The following is a 26,127-nucleotide window of genomic DNA, read 5'->3' as shown; positions in this document are numbered from 1 at the left end:
ATATCGTCTGGAGTCGCTCACAGCTTTTGGCCGTCATAATATGTATTAAATGATACAGATTTCTATGTATTATATGATATTATTTAGATATAGAGCTCCAGGACTGTAACGCAAGTGTTGTAGGTACACTTCCTTGTTATTTGGATAACCGTTCTGCTGTTGGTGTGATGGCGCATAACACGTCGGACTCTCGTCTATGGTATTTCTACAACTAGACTCGTAGTGGGGGTTATCTCAGCCATGGTTGAGATTGAATTGGGGGAAAGGAACTTTGGCTTCGACTCCCTGAAGTCATGAACCACGACATGGAGGAGAAAGGTATTGTTGACCGCGGTCGTCTCCCGCCGGAGCCTCGCTGCCGATGGACCACCGCCTCGGCTTCAGGAGGCGGTGATTAGCGCTGACCGCTGCCGAGGCGGCGGGAAGCAGGGCTCAAGCGGGATACAAGCGGGACAATCCCTTTCTCCTCCATGTCGTGGTTCATGTAGCCTACTTCAGGGAGTCAAAGCCAAAGTTCCTTTCCCCCAATTCAATCTCAACCATGGCTGAGATAACCCCCACTACGAGTCTCGTTGTAGAAATACCATAGACGAGAGTCCGACGTGTTATGCGCCATCACACCAACAGCAGAACGGTTATCCAAATAACAAGGAAGTGTACAACACTTGCGTTACAGTCCTGGAGCTCTACATCTAAATGATATCATATAATACATAGATATCTATATCAAATAATACATATTATCACGGCCAAAAGCTGTGTGCGCGTCCAGACGATATAATGAATCACAAAGTACTTCGTCGGGTTCTCCGACGTCTCTGGTTCTTCCACTTCCACATCAATCTGAAGTAGACGCGGTCGTTTGAGATTCATTATAACCTATCGTCTGGAGGCTCACACAGCTTTTGGCCGTGATAATATATATTATATATTATATGATATAGATATCCATGTATAATATGGGTTTCTAAGAGCCATTGCGATGCATCCACCGTAAACAGAGCGCATGGTACCGTGGCTACAAGCTGCTCAGGGCCAGGTGATAATATATATTATACATTATATGATATAGATATCTATGTATAATATGGGTTTCTACGAGCCATTGCGATACATCCACCGTAAACAGAGCGCATGGTACTGTCAGTGGCTACAAGCTGCTCAGGGCCACACCCCCACCCCCCTCCTTGACCTGCCTTGACACGCCCACCGTATACAGAGCGCATGGTACTGTGGCTACAAGCTGCTCAGGGCCACACCCCCACCCCCCTCCTTGACCTGCCTTGACACGCCCACCGAAACAGCGCGTTTGGGGGAAGCTCAATGTGCGACTGTTTCGGAGTGACTGTAACTCTGCACCACGGCTGAATTTCGGGGACGTCTTTGAATACTGTGTTTGTGGCCCACTAATACCTATATTAAAGCATCCATAAAATAGAATGGCATGGGATCTTTAAGAACTGCCGTTAAGAATGTTTTTCAAAATTATTAAATGGTGCAAAATTATTTCAGTGCGTCGAGCAAATACTGGTTGGCATCTTCAGCACCATCTGGGTGATTCATGCACGACAGTAAAGGACGGTTTACCTGCCAGTCGCTCCAGTTCCTCATGCGGAGTCGACCTAAGGCTGCTAGAGCGGCTCCCTGAAGGACTTAGGTTACTTGAGAACCACTGGCTGAAGCGGCTGGCTGACACCGGACCTTCTCCTAGAACATCCTCTATCATCTGAAAGGGAAGGACATCGGAATAGTGATTAAACAGCACCTGGTGCAAGATTAGAACCCAAGGGCTCCAGAATCCCCTTTTAGAGGAAGATGAAACTCCTGACCATAACCAACAACTAATGCACATCCATGATGACAAGACATTCAGCGGTCTTTGGGACTTACGGAGGCCAGTCCTGGCATCGTCTTCTCCAGATTGAAGAACTCGTTGAAGTCGAAGTCGCCGCCCGACTGCTCTGGCAGGACCTCTGGGTGGGGGACCTCCTGGTCAGCGGTCGAGTCTCTGACCACGTCGGGCTCCTCAGGTAGGCCGCCGTTGCACTCTTCAGACACACAAACAATCATTTAAAAAAAAAAAAAGTACCAATACGCAAATATATTACTGCTCCATCCAACTGGAAGGGCATGGGACCAACACAGCCAGGGTTGGGGGCCATCCCCGACCTTGATAAGATCCTACGCACTGAAAGTATTCCAAAACATAAGAGTCCAACAACAGGCAGATTATAAAGATAAAACACTGGCTGCCCATGAACAGCTATAATTTTGAGGTTGAATTGTCTCTTGACATTAGTATTCAACATGCCTTCCTTCAGAGACTCCGTACGCCTCCTCGACCGCTTCGACCTGCGCTTATCATCCTCCAGGATCTTGTCATCAAATCCAATGAGCTCAATAGTCTCAGATTGGCTCGTAGGACCGCCGGAAAACCACTCTGGCTCCTCCTCTGCATACGAGTCGTTTCTTCTTCTCTCGCTGAACACCCGTTTGTCCCCAAAGTCCCTCTGCATGGGAGAAATATGTCAACACAAATTTATCCAGACTAATCTCAATTAAAGCTAGGATAAAGACACACAACTTGGAAGCATTGCTCAAATTTTTTCTCAAAATATCTTTAAACTTCGACAACAAATCAAGTTCCCTGACATTATTTGGTTTAAATGTGGCATCTATGGCTGTTGCTGTCATGTAATAAGAATCCAATCAAATTATTGGATGGCTTTCCATCTATCCAGCTTTTGCCTGTGTATTAATTCAACATTATTGAGTCTTTCAAAAGGCTAGCAGATCATTTGCTAAAGCTAGCAAGTTAAAGAAATATTTTTAAAGTAGGGGGGCCTTCCGATAGATGCTTTCAATATTGACTGGTAACTCCAAATTGCCTAACCTAGCATTAATATTTTAAAACCAACCAAACTGAAAGTGAGGTCTACACAATTCCATATTTCAAAAATAGCGTCACAAAAAAAAGTAAAGTTAACACCAAACGAGATTGCTTCAGTTTAGAGGGAAATTAAATTTTGTATCCAACAAATAAAGCCATTTTCTGGTAGCTGAAAGAAAAGATCAGCCATCTAGCCAAACAAGGCTCCTTAACTGACCCTGAATCTCTTATCCTTGAAGTCCCTCTCACGCTCCCTCTCCTTCTCCATACGCGACTCCCTCTCGAAGGCCCTGGCGGGGATGATGCGGCCACTGCCGATCCTACGCGCTCCGCCCAGGCGGAGGCTTTCGTTCTCCTTGTTCTCCAGAGGGCTGATGGGGCGGCGGGCCAGGGGTGCCGGGGCAGCAATTCCCTGACATCCTCCTCCAAAGCTCCGCCGCTGCGGGCTGAGGACCACGTCCAGATCATCCTCCTTTAGTCTTTCACGGGGATCTGAGGTCGTTGAAATGTTGGGAAATTAACAGTTCTGTCAATGGATTTTGGATGTTTTTTTTGCCAAACATGTCCAACAGATGTTAACTGAGACTTTTCCCCTACGTTGTCAATAACGGCTTAAAACATAGTAATTTGCTTAGTATAATTTTGTTAGAAATGGCCCATCCATTTAGTTAAGAAATCTGTCTGTCCCATTACCTGCTCCCTTTACAACTCTCGAAGCATCTTAATCCAAATCTCAGAAGGAGATGAAAAGTCATAGGAGAAATATACAAGCTTACAAATGTCCATTTAACTACTTCAAAATGCTACAGTCTCATTTCCTGATATGTTTCAGCACTGCATTTCTCTTTGAAGTGACCCTTTAACAGAAAATGAACATTAATTGTAGCCCCTTACCTGGAATTCTTCTCTTCAAAGGAGCTCGCTCTTCCAGGTACTCCTTCTTGAAGCCTTCCACTGGAGAGGTACGCTCTGAAGTGGGGTACAGTGAGGCATGCCACTTCTCTGGGTCCCAGACACCATCACTAAAGACACCAGAGAAAATGTTCACATCCAACAGTGTCATGACATCAAATTACAAACGAGTTGCTTGACTATGCTTTTGGATTGAACAAATTGAAAAAAAAATCAATGTCATCCTTGTATCATTATTATGATTACACATTACTGAAATAAAATAATTGCATTCTAAGCGGCTATCCATTGTACAGTCACCAAGCATTATAGTATACCTGTCATATTTGTCCGCAAGACATTCTGGCCTTTCATTAGAGCATGGCAATTCCTTAATTGCCAGAAGCTCCTCCTGCAAGTTTGCTCACAATGTTTATAAAGTCAACTTGAAAAATATAGATGTTTATGTTGATTCCTCATCCGTTTTCATTACCTTGGAGTATCTGTAAGGAGATACAGTTACTACTGGTGGTTCCTTCACCTTCTCCACTTCCACATCCCCATCCCCATCCCAGACCTTCTCAGCACATGCCTCATTCTCCATGGCTGATTCGTGCAGCCAACCAAGCAGAGCCTCAAACCCAAGAATGGAAATATTCCTGCAAGAATAATTTTCAGTTCAATTCACTTCAATTTATACCAACACCTTTGATCATTCTTAAATTAGTCGTTTTCCTTGTAATTTGAATAATTGTAGGTAGGTATGCACGTTGGAGAGGGAATTAAGAAACGGATTGAGGTTCTAGTCATAATTAGCCTAAATGAAATGCAAATTGGCCTGAATTAATCTTCATTATACAATCTTTATGCTTTTACAAGTTTCACATTCAAACAAATGTCAGACGTGCTGGTGCAGTCGAGCACAAATACTAACCAAATGCTAATGGCTAATCAGAGTTAATTGATACCGGCCGGAGAACCGCTTTGTGAGCCCTACACGCCAATTAACTATGCAAAATGAACTAACGTTACGGTTATAGACCCCTTCTGATGAGGCCAAACAGTTGATCAACAGCAGCCATACAAGGTAACCAAGGCATTCATTCACTAATCATTGCATCGTATCAGATTTCTGAAAAAAAATTGTTGTTAGCATTTTTAACAAAGCTTGTACCCAACATTAGCACGTATATATACACATCACTCTCACCGAAAAGCCTTGAGTGACTGGCCATGCTATACACAAATAAAACACATTGCATTATGGAATGCAGGTACAGAGGCTCAATTAATAATATAATACCAATGAAACATACTCACTGTTGTTTGGGATACCGTCTGACGCTAGCCGTCAGTGAGTAGTTAGGTGGCTAGCTAGCTAGCCTAGCTTCAGCTAGCCAGCTAACTAGCTGGGGAATGGGATAATGCCCACCCAGCAAACACACAACTCCAAGTCCGCCCGGTCACTTCGGAAATAAACGGATGAACAATATCAAAAGAGAAATAAAGTCAATTACAACGTCTAAAATGAAAAACCGTCAGTGATCTGGTGCCGACACAGTGTGTATCGCTAGGTACGCTCCTTCTGTTCTCTCAGTCGTAGCAGCGACCTGCCCCAGACCGCCGCTTTAAGAAGGTCCTCCGGGGATAACAATGGGCCCGGCGCGCCTGACTGCAAATACCTGCTGCGTTGGCTGTGAGCAGCGAGTGTTCCAATGTAGTGAATACTACAAAGTATGAGATTTATAATGAGTATTAAATGTTTTTCAAAATGTATACGTTATTTCCTCCATATGTCGCGTCCGTTAAGGGTATTACTAATATGTATTTCATTTAAGAGGCATTGCTCCAATGTAGTGAGTACTGCAAAGTATGTGATTTATAATGGGTATTATATGTATTTCAAAATGAATACGTTATTTCCTCAATATCACTGGTCTGTTAAGAGTATTACTATAATGTATCTTATTGAAGAGGCATTGCGTGAGGCACCATATTGTTGTTGGCCCTTTAATCAAAACCAACGGTTCGTCTGTCAAGGGACCGACAGAACTCGAAGCAGGTACGAAAGTTTGGGCCAATGATTAAAGCCTTTAATCGTGATACATCGTTTATTTAATGAAAAGGGAAAATTCGGAAAAATTATTTTTTCGACACATTTACAAGATAACAATGCGAAGAGTGAACCCTCCGGCGAGCTTCTCGTATTTATAAAGTTAGGGTTCCGGACCCGGTAGGCGCATGCGCTCTGGACCCAGATGGCGGTGCGCGGCGGTCTGGGTGAACAGCAGTAGTGTCATCAAAACATTTGGTTCCCAGCTGTTAGGAGCTATTACAAAGTTTTCTATCCTCGTTTTTTGTCTAGCGTAAGTAATTAGATACTTTATTCATCCCCTTGGGGCCATGCAGGTATCCAGTAGCAACAGACAGTACAGTACAGTTGACAAACAACAAAATGGACAAAAGTCAAAAAAATATGTCAATAGAAAGTCGATACAAACTTCAAAGTGAGCAATATTGCACATAATTTAAAATTCCATATAAGAAACAGCCAGAGGTAGATGTAAATATAAATATAATGCAATAGAACATTGTCCAGTGTGTGTGGGGGTGGGTTGGGGGGGAGAGAGAGGTATAGACAGAAAGAAAGTCAGTATTGTGATGTCCACGCGTTCAGGAAGCTGCGCATGCACATATGAGACATGCAAACGGTAGACCTACGAGGACCAGCCAGGCTGAAGCCCCAGCACAGAGCCGTCAGGTCGGGATGTGAACCCAGAGAGGTCCGCAGGGTGGCGGCCAATAGGACCCGGTATATACGCTATAAGGTCGGGTACAACTGGAACCGGGGCGGGAGACTGAAGGAGCTGCGAATACGGTAAGACCCTCATCTCCTCATTGCACGTTGCATTTAGCACCTCTTTCAGCTTTTCACTGTGTAACATTTGACACCGCAGGCACCTGGCGAGAAAGTATTTGAAAATATGGTTGAAGAATACGTTTGGTCGGGTTCTTCCGAGTAGAGCAAGGTAAGGACCTGATAAACACATGTGCACGAGTCACGACATTTGACGATGAGGGGAAAGTGTTAACACACTGATGTGACCGCAGGTCCCACCGCGACAGAACGGTTCTTCTCGGAGCGTTTGAAACCTGGAAAGAGGAGTGGTGGACAACCAGGAGGGAGTGGAGTCTGTTAGTTAGGGCAGAGTGTCACCATAAGTAGGTCTATTCCTCAGAGAGAGCATGTTATAATCATAATGACTGTACTGGATCACAGCATTTAAGGGGGTTATTCCTTGGGTCACTAACATCCACATTCAAATGTTGAATTAGTTCTCTCTCCATATCTGTGGAAGGACCTCTTTGACCACTTGAAACCAAAGTATGTATTGTTACGACACAGACATTTGGAAGTTTTATGTTTCAGGTACACCCTTTACTGTAGGACCTTTCGTTGCTGGCAGATCTTTGCAGAGACCAGGAGGCAGAAGATGGAGATGGCACAACAGGCACAATCCTACGGTATGGAAAGGAGGCTAGGATGACCACCTGACGTAACCATTCTCCAGATACTTAGAGTTCACGTATTTACACCTCTGTATGTTTGTGTGTTTGCTAGCTGAGAAGCACCTGGTTTGTCTGGTATGGAAGAAGTGGGAGGTGTTTGTGCTGATGAAACGCACGAAGGCCAGGATGCTCGATTTGGCTGTTCAACAGAATATACGGTCGACAACACGGTTGGAGTCCCATCCATGTCACTGTGTTTTGTAGTCCTGTTATTCGCTATGTTTCCCGAATGACCTATTCATTGTGTTTCTACCCATGTATCCTCCATCATACAGCTCCACCTGGAAGATGTGGCAAGCGAAGCTCCAACAGACTTTAGATGCGTTTGCTTTGGAAGAGCAGGCGACTGAGTTCAGGCGTCTGGCGTTACTTAGCAAGGTACACGAGATTCAACCTGATCACATTGAAGATGTTCCCAGCGTGGTTTTCCCAGCCAGCATTTGGTTAACGTATTTCCGATGTGTCCGTTGTCATCTCTATGCCCAATAGGCATGGCTTCAGTGGAAACACTCACACAAGGCTGTCTACACTCAGAGACAGTCTGAAAACAAAGCATCACGCCATCGAAACCAAGCACTTCAGATGAACGTGTTGCATCAGTGGATGTGTTATGTTCGCAGTCGCCAATGCAAAAAGCATCCAAATGGTAAATAATATTACTATTTGCTCATTTACCTTTTATCCAAAGCAACTAACATTGATTTATTTTACATGTCATCAATGTGTGTGTGTGTGTGTGTGTGTGTGTGTGTGTGTGTGTGTGTGTGTGTGTGTGTGTGTGTGTGTGTGTGTGTGTGTGTGTGTGTGTGTGTGTGTGTGTGTGTGTGTGTGTGTGTGTGTGTTGATTTTCCTTCTTCGAAGTATCAAATATTCTTAGCCTTGAAGTGGTCTATAAGACCACTACCCTTGAAGCATCAGTTTTCAGCCATGTCTTTGATTCTGGGTTTCAGATGTGGCGCGGCAGGCTAGGAGCCAAACACTGATAGAAGAGGGTTGGAGAAAATGGCGGCTCACATTAATTCTCAGGAAGGACGAGGTGCAGCGACTACAAGCTGCAGAACATCTGGCCAGGGGGCGCAAGCAGCGCACAGCCATGGAGCGCTGGAGGACCTGTATCCTGTTTTACTCACAAACACATCTTTAACGGACATATATGAACCATATTCAGCTAAATGGAGCCTGTAGATCGTTATTTTGTTCCTGAACCCCTCAGTAGACATGACACTGTGCAGGGAAGAGGCTGAAAGAGATGAGCTGGCATGCCAACATGGACGACAGCGTTTGCTGGTAAGGAGTAGGACTCCTAACCTGTACAACTGTTCTCTCCAACAATCATGTCACACTCACGCTTATCTGTATCTGTTTCTCTGCAATCACATGTTCACCATGATTTGTAATCTTGTTTGATCTGTGGAAAGGTCTGAGTTAATGTAAAGACGATTGTAGCGCTATCAGTGTTTTTTTGCTGTTGCAGTGGGCTGGATTACGAGGCCTTTCCCTGAACATCAGCATGAGTAAAACACAGCGACAGAACAATAATGTTGCTGTTCATCATCTTCAACAGACTGTAGGTGCTACATACTTACAATAATAAACCATAATAAACTAGCATTGCTAAACTAAAATTTACCTTGGAGGGTTTGTGCTTCGTACTTTCTTGTGTTATTTACAGCTTAAAAGCAAATACTGGAGATTCTGGCAGGACCATGTAGAAGAGGAAGAAGAAAAGTTGCTTTACCCTCAAATCATCGCTGGCCAGACGTACTACAGGTATTGTAGTACTTGTACATTTAGGTATACTCGCTTCTTGATTACAATGACTGAGTGTGCTTCTTTTATTTATTTATTTATTTTTTTTCGAAATAATCGATTTAAAAAAAGATTATGAATTGAATTGCAGTGCATTGATGACTCGATATTTTTACCCAGCCCTAAATGTATATCTGAAAACAAAAATAAGTGTCAATACACTTGTTTCTTTTGTTTGAATGGGATAATTTGGACATTTTCACCATCCTTTTGTGTTCCTCTTGACAGCGCTTCATTGACAAAATCCTTCTTTTACAAATGGAAGGACAGGCTAGTTGAACGCAGACATCTACAGGTACTGCATCCTTAATTCAGTTTCACAATCTGAAAGATTTTAAACTTTAGATTGATATCAGTTTGCTATTCTTTTACTGTTTTCTTCCTTTCTCCCGATTGCGTCTGATAACGGAAACAGATCGGTTTTAACATTATTGCCACTTCTTCGCCCTTCTATTAAAGACGAAGCGCTATCATATCGTTGTTGTATCATCCATTGTATCTGTACATGGGTTTATACAGCCACACTCATTGTCTGGTGTGCTAAGGGGTTGGAGCTCCGTGCAGAGAGCCAGTTGGCCAGACGCTTGTTGCCCCAGTGTGTCAACTCCTGGGTGAAATACACCTCACAGGCCACCCTGCACAGAGAGAACAAAGACATGGCAGACGCGTATAACCGGTGAGCTCCCGATGCATCTGTATTCTATTTTTTGAGGTTACTGGATAGGGTTTTGAACCACCAGCCAAAGAGTACTGGGTCTGATGTACTCAGCCTCCCTTTATTGAGTTTTGGGTTTCTGAGCCACATATGCCTAAGCACTACCTTATCACCACCATTCCTCTATGTGAGAAAAAAACCAAGTACTGGCAGGTTTTTACCATTCCTATCCACCATGCCCTCATCCTCCTCCCCCTTTCAGACACCGGCTGCACGGCTGGGTTTTCAACACCTGGTGGGACGGCTCCCAACAGAGCCAAGAGCAACGGCTGGCCGGGAACACGGTACTGCGGGCAGGCCGCTACACCCAGCGCCACCACGGCCTGGCTAGCCAGGCCCACTGTAACCTCTGCTCCTCCCGTGTGGTCAGGCACTGCTGCATGACGGGCACCGGTGTCTGCAGACCGCCTGGGGCCTCTGGAGGAGACGCACGGGGCGGCAGATCGAGGAGGGGGAGAAGGGGCGTGCCGCGGAGCAGCTGTGCCAGCGCACACTCCTGCAGAACACCACCAGGCGATGGAGGGACAGGGCTGCTGAGGAGAGGGACAGGTGTGTGTGTGTGTGTGTGTGTGTGTGTGTGTGTGTGTGTGTGTGTGTGTGTGTGTGTGTGTGTGTGTGTGTGTGTGTGTGTGTGTGTGTGTGTGTGTGTGTGTGTGTGTGTGTGTGTGTGTGTGTGTGTGTGTGTGTGTGTAAGGATACTGGGTTCGATCCCCAACATCAGCAAGATTCCTTTCCCCCTCCTGCTTCTTGATGATGTGTATCTGATCTCCTGGTCATTTGTTTGGGATGAACGTGTGTGTTGAATGAGTAAGGTGCTAGTGTTGGTTATTTATGTGGATTACCTGCAGGAGGAACATGATGGAGCAGGCCTGTAGGCGTGGCGAACTACGTCACATGAGATGGGCTTTGACTGGATGGAAAAAGGTAAGAATGTGTGTTCTTTATACACTGCATCTGTGTCGTTTTGACGGTCATTTAATGTAGTAGTGGTTCAAATAGTTAAAAATGTGGTCAGAAAAATTATTGCTTTCTGCCTCATCTAGACTATTTGGTACGGTATTTTTCTAATGTTTTTATTAAAGTTGACTTTAGGGACTTTAGTGTCTTGTGCTCCCTCAGTTTGTTCAGAGCCAACAGGAGGAGAGCAACAGGCTCGATCAAATGCGACGGCACAACGAAGTGAGACTGGTGAAATGTAGCATCCAGGCCTGGAAGGTAAAGCTCAACGTATCAGAGCAGTTCATGTTTCATGCACCCACACCGCCAACAGCCATCTTCATAAGCCCCGTGTTGTTGTTCTGAACACAGGAGTACCACCACCAGACAGGACTGAGCTATGGCTTTGTGGAGGATTGCTTTAAGCTGCATAACCAACGCTTGCTCAGGTAAAACACATGAGATAAATTCTTCCTACATAAACATGTATTCGAAGTGCTGTAGGTAAGATTCAAGCGTGTGCACCCATCCGTGTGAGGGCTGCTAACAATAGTCGGACCTGCACTGTGCATTTGTAGGATGTATCAATGTAAGTTTGGTAAATCTGTATTTGCATTCAAGTAACCAACCAGCTTCGATCAGAGACATGGAATATAGAACAGGAGGTTTGATTCATTAGAGTGTAATTCTTTAGAAATGGCCCAGCAAGCCATTAGGGGGTGAAATGCGCTGTGGGAATATTATTTCTGAGTCCACTGTGCCTGCCTCTGTAGACAGCTCCCAGCTCTGACCGGGAGCAATATCTTTGACCAATCAAGGCATCTCTCTCCCGATTGGTTCAGGGAATCCACCCTGCAGTCACAGGTGTGCGTAAAATGCAGTACTTTTCAATGGCGCAAAATGTAGGGTGGAAGTTGCTTTGGTTGTTGAACTCTCGAATAATACCTACAGCAGCTTTGAGGTGGATTCACACCATGGTATGAAATGCTTATCTTGGGGGTTGTCATTGGTCACCTGAGTGGTTTCTCCTCACAGGAGGATACTGACCGAGTGGAAAGAAAACGCAGCCTTTCAGTTAGAAGCAAGGGTCAAAGAGCAGAGGGCTCTGAGGCACTTCAAAAGAGGCCACCAGTTCAAGGTAGAACCGCCCATCCTGACCCTGCATGGATCTCACATGTCCTCATGATCATCATCAACTTTTCATTTTTTGTATTTATTGTTGTTGACCTGTGGTACAATTTATTTTTGTTTGGTTGTTTTGCTTTGTTTCTTTTTATCTGTAAAGCACGTTGTAGCTCTGTTTAGAAAAGCGCTGTATAAATGAAGATTATTATTATTATTATCAGTCCTTTGTTAACCTAATGTTGTGTGTATTGGGGATGTTGATGTGGAAGTCTTTGTTCTTTTTATAGGTGCTAATTGCATGGAGACGAGCTGCAGAACATGCAATAGCAAAACGTCTCCAACAGGGGGAGGTACTGGCGAGGGCTCAGAGTCACATCGAGCATGGTGAGCTTCTTAAAGAATAGCCTACTGTAACCCGTTGCATGATGATGTCTGTGTGTGAGCATCATCGCGTAGTAAATGTACGTCCTGTCCACGGTCTTCTTCCTTTACCCCAGTGTGGCAGCAGGCCGGGTTCAAGCGCTGGCGGCTGAGGACCAGGGCGACGGTGGAGGACCGGACGGGCATGGAGAAGGCCGAGCAGTACCACCAAGCCAGGCTCCTCTCTAAGGCACTTAAGTCCTGGAGTGGCCATCACCTCCATCACCAGACATATGAGGTCAAACTAAAGCAGTATCTCAGAAGTCCAGGAGAGCAGCTGGTCAGCCCCACCCCCGCTCACCTGAGCCTGTTTTCATGTTATACCGCGCAGGTGATGAGGCGACAGGGTGCCATGCTTCTCCGACTGAAGGTTTACCAGAAGGTCTTTGCGGTTTGGCAAGTGGAGGTCAGTCAGAGAACAGACATTGACGTATATCCCGGCCATAAACCGATTCGTCACTTTTCTCCTTCTTTGCAAACTCTCGTTTCCACTACGATTCACGTTTTTAACACGTTGTATTGTAGAGTACGACAGTTCAGCATATCCTTGACCTGCCCCTGATGATTTACTTCCCCTGATGATGTACTTCCCCTGATGATGTACTTCCCGTCTACAGCTGGGGCGCAGGAGGCGAGAGGCGGAGCAGACGGCGATCTCTCTTTGGCACTGGTCGCTGGGCCTCCAGTCCAAGGTAAGAGTCCTGACCTCTGGCTGTGTAGATTCTGTGTTAACCCTTCCTTCCTAAATACTCCACAGAGTGTTGATGGTAAACGGCGACCCGATGACCATGGCATGCCTCCGTCCACCCGCTCGCAGGCCCTGTACGCGTGGCGGCTGTGGGCCTCCGAGCAGCAGAGGAGGAGGGAGCGTCTGGCCCGAGGGGCGGAGTTCTACCGAGACCAGCTGCTGAGGGACGGGGTGGCCAGTCTCATCACGCACGCCGCTCACATGAGCCGTCTGGCTGCGGGCCAGGCCCAGCGCGGCCAGCCGGTGGGTTCAACAGCTCCTTCCTGTCCTTTTAAATCCAGTTGTTTAGCAGCAAAGATTTTATCCAAAGCGGATGACAAGTGAGACTGAGAACATTCAACGTTTACAATCAAAAGCTAAAAGTCGGCTGAATTACTTCAAGCTGCTGGACCTCGTTTAGAACAACAACAGGAGAGTGTGCAGAGAGCCCTAGGAATCGCTAAAACATTAATGGATTAACTGGAATGATTCATTTTTTTATATTTATCCGTTAAAGGAGCAGTGTGTAGGATTTGGTGTGTACTACCTTACATGTGTACTTTGGAAGTACACATGTAAGGTGACCATGTGTACTTCCAAAAGGAGGTCAAGTGAGGAGGTTCCTTGATAGACTTATAAATAACATTTAGTTAATGGGTCTGTAAAACTATAGGTCAGAGCTTCCAAGTAAGAAGGAGAGAATTAAAAACATGTCCTCGCTAGAGCATTCACAGGTTAGGGAAACACAACGATTCTAATGCTTATGGGATTATACACAAACTAAAATGATATATATTATCTATCATTTAGTTTGTTCCACTAGATGCTACTAAATTCCCCGCACTGCTCTTTTAAGGCATGGCTGGCAGTGTCTGTATTATTCACTCCTTATCCCCGTCTTAATGAAGCCCTTCCCTCCCCAGACCTCCCAGCGGCTTCAGAGCACGGTGCAGCGCTGCGCCTGGCACTGGAAGCAGCGGGTGCTTGGCCCACGACAGGGGCCCCCCCAGGGCAGGGGCCTGCCACCCAGGACACAACATCACCTCACCTTCAGCAGTCCGCCCGCTGCTCCCAGCCCCGGGGCGGGGGCCCCCTGCCAGACGTGAGTGTGAGTGTGAGTGTGTGTGAGAGTGTTTCTTCGGCCCGATGTCCCCGTGTACAGCTGTGGTCCAGCCTCTGGTCCTGCTCCCCTCTCCTCCAGGGCCCCGGGGCCAGCCCTCCGACCGCAGCCACGCCGCCCCCAGGACCTCCTGGAGTCTCCAGGGAAGAGGCGGGGAGATGAGGGGTAAAGGATCCATGATTCAAATAAACAGGACATAATGTAATATGATTCCCATACTCCTACATGTCTATACCCTACCTTCCCTCTGTTTGGTCCTGTATGAGTGGCCTTGATGCAGTAGGAAATAGGCTACTGTTCCTCTGATCTAGGTCTGAGGAGCCCCCCTTGGTCTGCAGCCCCACCCTGCACCCCTCATCACCCGGCCCCGGACCCCATCGTGTTGTGGAGGCTCCGTGGAGCCGGCTTCTCAACCAATGCCAGATCCCGGCGATCCCTTGCTGCCTCCAGCCTCCACACGCCCCAATCGGTCCCAGGCCCTCCGTCAAGAGCCACGTGCCCGCAGTGGCGTGTGGTCAACACCCTCTGTCCATCTCCTCCTCCCCCCGCCAGGGAGCAGAGGACCAGTACGTCCTGTTGCCGCCGTCGTCGTTCATGACTTCAAAAAGTCAAACCAAGGTATGTTCATGTGCTGTCCAGGGAGAATGTGAATGGATATGGACCGCAGAATGACGGTCATTATAAACATACTGTTGTGTTTGTTTGATGTGTTGCAGGCCAGCCCCTCCTGTCCCAGTGACAACTCGCGTCTTCCCTCCGCCCAGAACACCTCTTCAGGTTTACAACCCGCTACGTCTCATCGAGACAGTGACGTTGATACATTTATCTGCAACATAAACAATATTAAATGTATGTGATAGCAGTACTTAGCATCATGTAGCATCTTATCCTAGCTATCTTTGTTGTGTACGGGTAATGGGTAAACCTCCTCTAGTGATTGTCAGTGCTTGGCACTTGTTTCTAGGAACTTCCTTACTATACCAACAGCGATATATATTGTTTCTCTTTCTTCTGACAAATGCACTCATTGTAAGTGGCTTTGGATAAAAGCAACTGATAAACGCCCTAAATGTAAAGTTAAATGAAAAGTGCTTCTCCTTGTGATTCTGGTTGAAGGATCTTACATGACGTCGCCGGTTGACGAGGTGGAGATGTGTTGGGCGAAGGAGGAGGCTGACCCTGCCCTGTGCCTCACTAAAGAGCTGCTCCACATTCAGATGGAGATGAAGCGCTTTCAGCAGGACCGCCAGCAGCTCTGGTATGACCCTGCAGGCCTCCGTACCTCCTGGTGATTGTCTATATCTTCAAGGTGTCCCCTTTTGGGCACTGTCCCCTATTCATTTGACCTGCTCAGTGGGCCTGCACGTGGAAGGCCAAGGGGTCAAAACTATGGCTCATTGTAGACGTATATCTAATCAAATCTATGTCAAGTGTGGCGTTTAGCATTCATAGCGCAGTATTTACACTGTTGTTTTATCAGTTCAAAAGTACGTCTTACGGCGCTTTTACTGAACTCTACAACAGCGTAAAGTATAATATTCTTTTTAATCATTTATATTTCAATCTGATTTCCTCCTATGTTCCTCATATGTTTCCAAAAGAGGCATCAACTGCTGCTGCATTTCTTTTTGAAATCAGTGATGACCACAATATGCCGAACTTCCTTCTTGCATCCATGTTTTTTTCATGGATGTTCAAGTTGGCTGACGACGTGAACAAGCTTGAACGCAATGATGTTGGAATTCGGAATCTCAAAGTTGAATCTTCTGAGTTCTGAGATTTCTTCAACGCGGTACAAATCTATGTTCGATTCAGTAACACACTGTAGAATAAATCTTATTTAGACTTAGATCGGCATGTTTTGTTTAGTCCTCAGAAAGCAGCTTATGGATCCATAGTTCCCCTTCTAAGACCGGGTTCAATGTGAATTTAACTGTTATCTAGGCCATAGTCTATTCTTCATGTTGTTCAGTGTGGCTGTTTTTTTTGTAGAAATCCACATAACCTCTGGTAGTAGTCTTGTATCAAACACAGATTAAACCCACATTATGAGGAGTTTTTCAATATCACATTCCCCTCAGCATTGACAAACCACTGGCGGAGGTTGTGATGGAGCTGATATATCTCCTCAATATAATTTTTTGATTTAATATGTTAACATAAACACTTATGTCTTGTCTCATCACATGCTATGAAAGCAGATCAAATAATAAATAAGATCTTGCGATGACACTACGGATGCCATTGCTTTTCAAATAACCCATTCAGTCCAATCACAAAACCGTCCTCCTGAATGAGATGAACCACGCAATCGAGTGCTCATACGAGCAGACTGAGCAACCAACGCATTGAGTCTTCAAAGTGCAAGAGCACCATAATATTGTTAGAACCTTCATAATATGGGTTTGATCTGAGTTTCATTCACATTCCACTAATACTCAACTGATGGAAGATTTATTGATTGATTTCTATTTAATGTATTTGGATGACACCTTGTGGAAACACATTGTATTGTATAGGCATAAAACAGCCAAAGCGAACCTCCAGAAGAATGCATGTAGGCCTACATAACAGTCAGTCAATTCACATCGAACGGTCATAGAAATATGGATCCATCCGGTGCTTTCTGAGAACTAAACTTGATTGTTCTCAGTTGATTGGTTGAAAAGGTGAAGGTTTTGTGAAAACAGGTGTAAACACAAATACAAATAAAGTATAATGAATGAGTACAGGTCTACAGTGAGGCGTGGTGTTGATGTGCTGTCCTGCCGCTGCAGGGCCTGGCGGAGGCTGAGGGAGCTGCTCGAGACCTGGCTGAGCACCAGTGCTGAGGACGACCCCGCGGAGAAGAGCTCTGTGCAGCAGGAGTTAGACCAGGTAGGAGCAGGACCCCAGGAGGAGTTAGACCAGATAGGAGCAGGAGCCCAGGAGGCGTTAGACCAGGTAGGAGCAGGACCCCAGGAGGAGTTAGACCAGGTAGGAGCAGGACCCCACTGCTCCTACACTGTTCTAAGATAATGTCAACTTCTGGAAGTAATTGAATGTGAACCAAGGGAAAGGAGCGACTCATTGGTCATCGGACACATTGTGGCTCAAGGTGAAAGGGCCCTTTTTAACAAACGTTTGTGCAGAGGAGATCTCCACATGAATTGACCCCCTGGCTGTCCCTGTTAATAGCTGGAGCAGAGCATGGCCCAGCTGTCTGAGGACCTGGGGAGGCAGAGACCAGCCATGCTGCTTCACGCTGTGAGGGTCCAGCACCTTGACGATTCCCTCCGCACCTCTGGACACGGGCTCCCCAGCAGAGCCACTGAGACACTCTGATCACTCTCTACCACCGAGACACTCTGATCACTCTACCACCGAGACACTCTGTTCACTCTACCACCAAAACACTCTGATCACTCTACCACCGACACACTCTGATCACTCTCTACCACCGAGAGGCTCTGTTCACTCTACCACCGACATACTCTGATCACTCTCTACCACCGACACACTCTGATCACTCTCTACCACCGAGAGACTCTGTTCACTCTACCACCGACATACTCTGATCACTCTCTACCACCGACACACTCTGATCACTCTCTACCACCGACACACTCTGATCACTCTCTACCACCGAGCCACTCTGATCACTCTACCACCGACACCCTCTGATCACTCTACCACCGAGACACTCTGTTCACTCTACCACCGACACACTCTGATCACTCTCTACCACCGAGACACTCTGATCACTCTCTACCACCGAGACACTCTGTTCACTCCACCACCGACACACTCTGATCACTCTCTACCACCGAGACACTCTGATCACTCTCTACCACCGAGACACTCTGATCACTCTCTACCACCGACACACTCTGATCACTCTCTACCACCAAGACTCTGATCACTCTCTACCACCAAGACACTGATCACTCTCTACCACCGAGACACTCTGTTCAATCTACCACCGACACACTCTGATCACTCTCTACAAACGCGACACTCTGATCACTCTACCACCGAGACACTCTGTTCACTCAACCACCGACACACTCTGATCACTCACTACCACCGAGACACTGATCACTCTCTACCACGAGACACTCTGATCACTCTACCACCGACACACTCTGATCACTCTCTACCACCGAGACTCTGATCACTCTCTACCCCAAGACACTCTGATCACTCTCTACCACGAGACACTCTGATCACTCTCTACCACGAGACACTCTGATCACTCTCTACCACCGAGACACTCTGAACACTCTCTACCCCAAGATCACTCTCTACTACTGGGATATTTTTATATAAACTGTTCCACATTTGCAGATTTAATTTAATCTTGAAGAAAATATTTTGAAATCAATGTAATTTATGTATTTTTGGTTTGTAATAAAATCTTTCTAATCTTGGCATGTTTTGTGTTTGTTTTCTTTGCACATGTACATATTTCCTATTTTATTTTGTAATCATTTAAAAGGATGCTGCTTTGAACCTCTTGGTTGTTTTAAGTATAGAGTTTCTGACTGTTTACTATCGTAGTTCTTCACAGACCAAATAGACTTACAGACCAAAAGATAAGAGGATAGATCCATGTTTGGATTAATTTATTATTTGATGACAGATGTGGTTACAGGCTACAATGATAAGGTTCAATCTTTGCACAGAAATAGTTGCAGTGTAAAGGTTACATAATGCCACTTAAAAACTTTTTGTATATTACTGGTTGTGAAATGGTCACCTTAAGCACACCCCCCCACCCATGAAGGAAGCCCCACATTTTACCCTTCAGAGACGTCAAACCTGCTTCAGTGAGCGTACCACGTGACGGATGGTGTTAAATATCTTCCATATGTGCCTGGAAAAAAAAACAGCTTTCCTCTTTCATGTGGATCCCCCCTCACATGCTTTAGTATAATTTCCCTCCGCTACCACTGCCTGTTCCTATAGTCTGCATAAGGATCAGAGTTCTGACAGACAGCAGCACTGTGCTGGGATTACAATCTGGAATTAATATATCTGAAGATATCTGAGTGAACAAGGACACAATGCAAGTCCGTCATGCGGTTTTCCTCTTCCTCATGTGTCTGGTCTATATTAATGGTACGTTTGATCTTAACTTAATGCAATATTTTCCATTCATACCAAGTATAATTATAGAGCTTTATAAGGTTTGTTATAATATGTTCCTCTTTTGGGTTCAATAATTTCCCTTTATGTATTTTGCCAGCTGCGTATGATTGTTCTGGCATTTGTTCACGAGTTGATTTTAATGTCACTTTTCTACAATTTATTTTACATATTAACAAACACGGTTTTATTTTGTTATAGAAACCGTATTGAATGCTTAATTTGTCCAGCCCCAAGATTGCTTACCTTCCCTCCTCCCTTGCCCTCAGGGATAAGACCTAAGACCCCTTTCAGACTAGAACTGCATTCTGAGGGCCATGAATACAGATTCACCTCACCGTAAAGTGTATTGAACGCGTGTTAAGTTCCAAATGTTGTCTGATGAATGCATGACCCTGCACACATCTTTGTTTCGGAATGAATGAACTAATGTTGTCTGGGGTGACCGCAGCCAAGAAGATGCGCTGGTGCACGGTGTCGGACCCGGAGCAGAGGAAGTGTGCAGAGCTCGCCAAAGCCCTGGTGGCCGTGCTGCCCCCCGCCGCCGTGGCCGCCTTCGCCAGGCTGTCCTGCGTCCGGGCCTACAGCACGGCCGACTGCATCGACAAGATCAGGGTGAGCCTCACAGGGGTGTCTCCTGTCCTGGGGGTTGAGGGGGTGGAAGGAGTCCCAGCTACAAGATGCTCCAGGATTCAAGGCTTTTTGTAAAACCAACAATACACAACCAGTGTTGGTTGTTTTTGTAATTACACACACACACACACACACACAAGCTACTCTTGTCAGAGCAAAGTAGGCTTTGAATCTGACACACACGCTGCTTTCAGGCAAACCGCGCAGACATCGTGACGCTGGACTCCGGGGAAGTTTACTCTGCAGTGAAGCAGTTCGGCCTCGTCGCCATCGCCAAGGAGATATACAGCGACGGTGGGTTACATTTCTGATCTTTTTACTGACACACCCTTCAACAGTCTGCAAAATGACTGACTGTTCGTCGTGTGTGTGTGTATGTCTGTGTGTAAGTGTGAATGTCTGAGTGTGCTTGCTTGTCTGTGTGTGTGTGTGTGTGTGTGTGTGTGTGTGTGTGTGTGTGTGTGTGTGTGTGTGTGTGTGTGTGTGTGTGTGTGTGTGTGTGTGTGTGTGTGTGTGTGTGTGTGTGTGTGTGTGTCTGTGTGTGTGCATGCATGTATGTTCTTGTGTGTGTGTCTCTGCGTGTGGGCATGTGCTAGTGCATGTGCGTGCATGTGTGTGTGTGTGCGCGTGCTTGCGTGTGTTCATGTGCGCGTGTGTTCATGTGTGTATGTGTGTGCGTGCATGCGTGCGTACCTGTGTGTGTTTGCGTGTGTGTGTGTATTTGTGTATGTGCGTGTGCGCTGCAGGAGGGTGCATCATGGCGGTGGCGGTGGTGAAGAACAGCTCCCTGGACGTGCGGTCGCTGAGGGGCGTGCGGAGCTGCCACAGCGGGGTGCGCTGGACGGCAGGATGGAGCCTTCCTCTCGGCTTTCTGCTCTCCCGCAACTACCTGACCTGGACCAAGGAGCAGCCGCTTAGCAACGGTAGTCAACGCAGAGGCAGCCAAGCACTCACCAGAACTAATCATGTTTAATGTTTATATGTGGAGACGCGTGGATCCATCTCTACAAACTCTGGGGCGTACAAATACATGTTCCGTGCTCGAAAAACGAATGAAGGAATAATGAATAAAAAGTTGAGAGACTAGTACCAGAAATGTGCAAGTGTGTGTAGCAGTACCAAGACGGTGCCTCTGATCATCTGTTGGTATGTTTCCCTGATCTCCTTTGATGGGCGTTCCTCCTACCCGGCTCCAGATGTGAGTACCTTCTTCGGTGCCAGTTGTGTTCCCGGCGCCGCCACGCTGGCGCCCTCGCTGTGCGCCGCGTGCCGAGGCCAGAAGTCGTACATCCGGCAACGCAACTACCACTGTGAGACGTCGCACAACGAGCCCTACTACAGCAACCACGGGGCGCTCAGGTCCGCCCGGTAACAGCAGCATCCCATGACGTCACATGACCTGTACCTCGCATGTTGACTGATGTTGCCTCCCCTCCACAGATGTCTCCAGAGCGGGGCGGGCGACGTAGCCTTTGTGGATCACCTGGCTCTGGAGAGCATCGAAGGTGAAGTGTGTGCCCGGTGTTGCGTTGCTTGGCGGTGGTGTAACACACATTCCATTGATCGTCCAAACACATTAACACTGTGTTTATAGTTCCTCTAACTGAGACTGGTCTCCCCTTCCCAGAGAGCCAGAGGGAGGAGTTCAGCTTGCTGTGCACAGATGGGAGCCGTGCTCCTCTCAGCCACTTTGCCAAGTGCAACTTGGGCCGCGGTCCAGGTGGGGCCATGGTCACCAGACTAAACTACCGCAAGATTGCACGCAAATTCCTGACCACAGTTCAGGTCAAATATTTTGTTTGTATTGGGTTTCATTCAGTCCTCCTCAGTTTGTCTCTTGTCGCGCTCGGCGCCCCAGTGTCTCCTCTCCGTCTGCGCTCTGTCAGAGTAACGTCGGCTGTGTTCCCCGTGGGCTCAGATGTTGTTTGGCCAGCGGGGCAGAGAGAGGAGCCACTTCCCGCTCTTCAACTCCTCGGCCTTCGGGGAGCGTGACCTGCTGTTCACGGACGTGACGGAGAAGCTGGCCATGCTGCCGGACGGCATGGACGTCAGCCAGGTGCTGGGCCTGGACTACGTGGCCCTGCTCAAGGGCCTCGGACACGAGGGTGCGGACATACCTCAGCTCAACCCCTGTTTATACAATATCTTTGGGGGCAGGACTTATATGTGTGTGTTCGTGTTTCTGTGTATGTGTATGTGTATGTGTATGTGTGTGTGTGTGTGTGTGTGTGTGTGTGTGTGTGTGTGTGTGTGTGTGTGTGTGTGTGTGTGTGTGTGTGTGTGTGTGCGTGCGTGCGTGCGTGCGTGCGTGCGTGCGTGCGTGTGTGTGTGTGTGTGTGTGTGTGTGTGTGTGTGTGTGTGAGTGTGTGTGTGTGTGTGAGTGTGTGTGTGTGAGTGTGTGTATGCGTGTGCGCGTGGATCTGTGTGTGTGTTTGCGCGCGTGTGCATGTGAAGGAAGCTCATTGGAGGACAGCGTTGTGCGTTGGTGTTGCATCAGCCTTGCAGAGCAGAAGAAGTGTGAGCAGTGGGCCCTCAGCATCAAGTCGGACCCCCTGGTGTGCGTCAAGGCCGCCTCCATGAGCGACTGCGTGGAGAAGATCAAGGTATGGCTTTAGTATCTATGCATACATAACTGATGTATCACACAGTATATTGTATATCTATACACAAATTACTTATGTATCACACAGTATATTGTATATCTATACACAAATTACTTATGTATCACACAGCACATTGTAAATCTATGCATACCCTACCGTTCAAAAATGTGGGGTCACCCAGACAATTTCAACAGTTTTCAGCTGTGCTAACATAATTGCACAAGAGTTTTCTAATCATCAGCCTTCATTAGCCTTTTAATACGATTAAATAATGTACCAGTAGAACACAGGACTGATGGTTGCTGGAAATGGGCCTCCGTACTCCCGTCGGGGAGACCTTACAGGAGCCTCAGGAGTTGAACCAGCAGGTTAAAAAATAGTTTCATAGCACCGTAGCGCTACTCAACACAAGGGCCCTGCCACTGCCCCTACCCTGCCCCGCAGGGCAGGGGCAGATTGTATCTAGATTGTGTCTAGATTGTATTTCAGATTAATTTAATGCTATCTTCATTGAAAAAAACATTGCATTTCTTTCAAAAAGTAAGTACATTTCTAAGTATACATGACTGAAGTACCCCCCAGCAGTGGTTCATCCCTGGTGTGTGTTTCTGTTAACCAACCTGTTCTCACCGAACCGTCGCAGAGGGACGAGGTGGACGCCGTCTCGCTGGACGCCACGCATTCGTTCATCGCCGGGAAATGTGGTCTGGTTCCGGTAGTGACCGAGTATTATGGTATTGCTCCGTTATGGTGACGGCTCCACTTAACAGCCCTAATACACAAAGGTATTCATGCAGGGGTGGCTGAGTTTTGTTGACGTCTGCACTATTGTCTTGTTTCATTCTTCAAGGACGCAAATGTGTTTTGACCGAAGGGACAACCCACTTGGAGACGGACGGTAACCATTAGGTTCCCTTCTCACTCGTCTTTCTGTTTGTGAAGTTATATTCCATGTATTCCATTCCATTTCATACGTTGTATTTTCATTGGATTATGTTCTATTCTAATGGACCTCATTGGATGATGTGAATCCATTGGTTCCCCAGTGTTCCCCCCCGTGGTGGCGGTTGCCGTGGTGAAGCGCGCCACCAGGAACATCTTCATGGGGAACCTGGCGGGCCGGCGCTCCTGTCACGGTCATATGTACAGTCCGGCCGGCTGGCTCCTCCCCCACACACACAACATGAGCGTCGGGCACAACAACAGCTTCTCCTGCAACCCAAACAAAGGTAGCACACTGCTCTGAAGGCCCCACACCAATAAATGGTAAATGTTAAGCGCAATGCATTTATACAGCGCTTTTCTAACCAGTGGCCACTCAAAGCGCAAACATTCCCTCATTTATGCACACATTCACAAACCGACGGCGGTGTCAGCCATGCAGGGCGACAGTTAGGGTCAGGGGTCACGCTCAGGAACACATAGACACTCAGCTAGAAGGAGCCGGGGATCGAACTAGCAACCTCCCGGTTACCAGCCAACCTGCTCTACCTCCTGACCCAAACGCCGGCAAATAGCGGTGCTGTTCAGCCGTGACTGCGTCTGCCTCCTCCTCTCCTGTCGTTTCAGCCTACAGCAGAGTGTTCTGGAAGGGCTGTCTTCCTGGCTCCCAGGGGAATCTGTGTAAAGTGTGCATGGGCGGCACGGGGGAGGCCGCCACCAAACGCTGCGCTGACAACCACAACGAGCGTTACTATGGCAATATCGGAGCATTGAGGTGAGCGTAGTGTCTTGCCTGTCGGTAGATTTCTTGAGTTTTGACCTAGGTTTTCGCTGCTAGAATGTTCCTCTGCTTCCAGGTGTCTGGTGGGCGATGTCAGTGGAAAGAGTTATGGAGACGTGGCCTTCCTTGAGCAGGCCAACCTGGAGGCCAACATCCTCAGTGGGTGAAACCTAAAATCACACTGGGTTGTACTTGCTCTATTTCAGTGATTCTCAAGAGGTGGATGGAGGGCACTACCAGTGAGCCGCAGAGCATATGCCAAATCTTGAGCAAAATAATTAAGTAATATTTGAATGTAAATACTTTTTTAAATGGCTTACTTTTCACTGAGATTGGCCCCAATGGTCGAAGCTCTTTGTTCGCTCAATGTTTTTTACAGTACACAGAAGTATTGTTGATTACGGAAATATTGGTAAATATGTACATATACTTTCTCGATTGTGACTTAATAACAATGACATGTGAGAACTGAGGCTAAACCAGTCTCTGCTAAACTCAGAGACTGAATGTGTGTGTTTGTGTGTGTGTGTGTGTGTGTGTGTGTGTGTGTGTGTGTGTGTGTGTGTGTGTGTGTGTGTGTGTGTGTGTGTGTGTGTGTGTGTGTGTGTGTGTGTGTGTGTGCCCATGTGTATGCATATGTGTGCGTGCGTGCGTGTGATTGTGTGTGATTTCATGCGTGCCCATGTGTATGTGTGTGCGTGAATGACTGCGTGTGTGCCCATGTGTTTGTGCTCTCCTCCAGGTCTGAGGCTGACGGGCTGGTCAGAGGGGTGGCAGCCTGCAGACTTTGAGCTGTTGTGCCCGGACGGGAGCCGGGCTCCGCTGTCCGACTGGGAGAGCTGTAACCTGGGAGACGTCCCCCCCAACACGGTCATGACCCGACCGGTGCTCGCGGCCCGAGTCTACGACTTCCTCATGAAGTCACAGGTTGAGTTACAACCACATCAGTTGGATGAACCTCCAATGGTTCACAATACAGACACCCATTCAACACACACAAAAAAGTACTTAGTTGTGTAGCATCTTTCCCTAGCTTTCTCTGTTGTGTATAGGGAAGAGATTAACCTAGCGATTGTTAGTGCCTGGCACTTGTTTCTATGAGCATCCTTACTGTACCGACAGATATAGATTGTTTCTCCTTCTTCTGAAAAATGAACTTAATGTAAGTCGCTTTGGATAAAAGCAACTGCTTGATGCCCTTAATGTTAACATTTTTATTATAATCACGTGAGTTTGTTTTGCGCATTTCTCTTCCTTAAAGGAAACTCTGTCAGCCAGCGCAGACGCAGACTTCCAGCTCTTTGAGTCCCAGCAGTTTGGTGAGAGCGACCTGTTGTTCAAAGATGTGACCCAATGCCTCGTCCACACGAGTCACTTGGACTATCGCACCATCCTCGGGGAAGAGTTCTACACACACGCAGACTATGTATTCAACTGTACACATTCTGGTGAGAATGCAATCCATGTGGTTTATTTCCGCTGATGATTCAATTCACTAGATGGACATCATCTTTGAATACAATGTTCCCTATGACAGATATTCTGGAGTTTTGTGACCAGGACGTGTGCAGCATCTTCTAATGGAAGGAGAAAACACCTTATCTACCTGTCCCACTCAGTTAAAGGAACCTACATATAGATATTGGGTCAACAGAAATGTTTGAGTGTTTTCTACATACTATTTTTGCAATGGTTAGCAATATGGTGGCTAAGGCTTGTTTGTGAATGGATAATCAATCGATAATATTGATAAATATATGCACATTTACCATGTCTCAAACCACATTTTCAAAAAGAAATCATTTAAGTGCTCCCAACTGCTTTATTAAAACAATATA

General features: G+C 46.8%; 3 protein-coding genes across 3 annotated transcripts; 2 read left to right on the top strand and 1 right to left on the bottom strand.

Annotated features, from left to right (window-relative positions):
• Window positions 1–1,289: 1,289 nt before the first annotated feature.
• eif4enif1 (eukaryotic translation initiation factor 4E nuclear import factor 1) lies at window positions 1,290–5,423 on the bottom strand. The gene is made up of 8 exons (XM_056608225.1): window positions 5,102–5,423; window positions 4,275–4,440; window positions 4,120–4,193; window positions 3,785–3,912; window positions 3,108–3,382; window positions 2,312–2,510; window positions 1,891–2,048; window positions 1,290–1,726 (listed from the first exon to the last, which is right to left on the bottom strand). Exons 2-8 carry the CDS (start codon window positions 4,383–4,385, stop codon window positions 1,541–1,543), a joined length of 1,131 nt encoding a protein of 376 aa, XP_056464200.1. The 5' UTR covers window positions 4,386–4,440; window positions 5,102–5,423; the 3' UTR covers window positions 1,290–1,540.
• A 429-nt stretch (window positions 5,424–5,852) lies between these two features.
• Window positions 5,853–18,579, top strand: sfi1 (SFI1 centrin binding protein). The gene is made up of 32 exons (XM_056606897.1): window positions 5,853–6,147; window positions 6,459–6,659; window positions 6,739–6,810; window positions 6,893–7,003; window positions 7,212–7,306; window positions 7,404–7,521; window positions 7,627–7,729; window positions 7,841–7,997; window positions 8,302–8,463; window positions 8,565–8,638; window positions 8,826–8,918; window positions 9,024–9,145; window positions 9,389–9,455; window positions 9,706–9,836; window positions 10,078–10,159; window positions 10,246–10,424; window positions 10,724–10,799; window positions 10,995–11,090; window positions 11,184–11,260; window positions 11,847–11,949; window positions 12,224–12,320; window positions 12,434–12,594; window positions 12,688–12,762; window positions 12,974–13,048; window positions 13,174–13,347; window positions 14,007–14,185; window positions 14,285–14,368; window positions 14,515–14,821; window positions 14,920–14,980; window positions 15,320–15,461; window positions 16,981–17,080; window positions 17,381–18,579. Exons 2-32 carry the CDS (start codon window positions 6,484–6,486, stop codon window positions 17,525–17,527), a joined length of 3,696 nt encoding a protein of 1,231 aa, XP_056462872.1. The 5' UTR covers window positions 5,853–6,147; window positions 6,459–6,483; the 3' UTR covers window positions 17,528–18,579.
• Window positions 18,580–19,073: 494 nt separating this feature from the next.
• sxph (saxiphilin) lies at window positions 19,074–26,105 on the top strand. The gene is made up of 17 exons (XM_056609162.1): window positions 19,074–19,303; window positions 19,782–19,945; window positions 20,158–20,257; window positions 20,710–20,886; window positions 21,160–21,322; window positions 21,404–21,468; window positions 21,591–21,748; window positions 21,882–22,068; window positions 22,418–22,566; window positions 23,210–23,300; window positions 23,417–23,464; window positions 23,613–23,795; window positions 24,136–24,283; window positions 24,366–24,448; window positions 25,032–25,216; window positions 25,551–25,737; window positions 25,827–26,105. The coding sequence occupies exons 1-17, from the start codon at window positions 19,249–19,251 to the stop codon at window positions 25,868–25,870; spliced, it is 2,187 nt and encodes a 728-aa protein (XP_056465137.1). The 5' UTR covers window positions 19,074–19,248; the 3' UTR covers window positions 25,871–26,105.
• The last annotated feature ends 22 nt before the right edge of the window (window positions 26,106–26,127 follow it).

The sequence above is a fragment of the Gadus chalcogrammus genome, chromosome 1, assembly GCF_026213295.1.
Source record: "Gadus chalcogrammus isolate NIFS_2021 chromosome 1, NIFS_Gcha_1.0, whole genome shotgun sequence".
Classification (NCBI taxonomy): Eukaryota; Metazoa; Chordata; class Actinopteri; order Gadiformes; family Gadidae; genus Gadus; species Gadus chalcogrammus.
The sequence above is the reverse complement of the archived record's forward strand: the minus strand, read 5'-3'. Positions and strand labels throughout refer to the sequence as shown.

Coding starts and splice junctions, on each gene's coding strand:
- sfi1 (XM_056606897.1), top strand. CDS start 6,484: ATGCAAACGGTAGACCTACGAGGACCAGCCAGGCTGAAGCCCCAGCAC. Junction 7,307..7,403: donor ACAACAGGCACAATCCTACG/GTATGGAAAGGA, acceptor TGTGTTTGCTAG/CTGAGAAGCACCTGGTTTGT. Junction 13,049..13,173: donor CGCTGGGCCTCCAGTCCAAG/GTAAGAGTCCTG, acceptor ACCCGCTCGCAG/GCCCTGTACGCGTGGCGGCT.
- eif4enif1 (XM_056608225.1), bottom strand. CDS start 4,385: ATGGAGAATGAGGCATGTGCTGAGAAGGTCTGGGATGGGGATGGGGAT. Junction 4,194..4,274: donor CTCCTTACAGATACTCCAAG/GTAATGAAAACG, acceptor GCAAACTTGCAG/GAGGAGCTTCTGGCAATTAA. Junction 2,049..2,311: donor TACGGAGTCTCTGAAGGAAG/GCATGTTGAATA, acceptor GTGTGTCTGAAG/AGTGCAACGGCGGCCTACCT.
- sxph (XM_056609162.1), top strand. CDS start 19,249: ATGCAAGTCCGTCATGCGGTTTTCCTCTTCCTCATGTGTCTGGTCTAT. Junction 20,887..21,159: donor GGAGCAGCCGCTTAGCAACG/GTAGTCAACGCA, acceptor ACCCGGCTCCAG/ATGTGAGTACCTTCTTCGGT. Junction 24,284..24,365: donor GGCAATATCGGAGCATTGAG/GTGAGCGTAGTG, acceptor CTCTGCTTCCAG/GTGTCTGGTGGGCGATGTCA.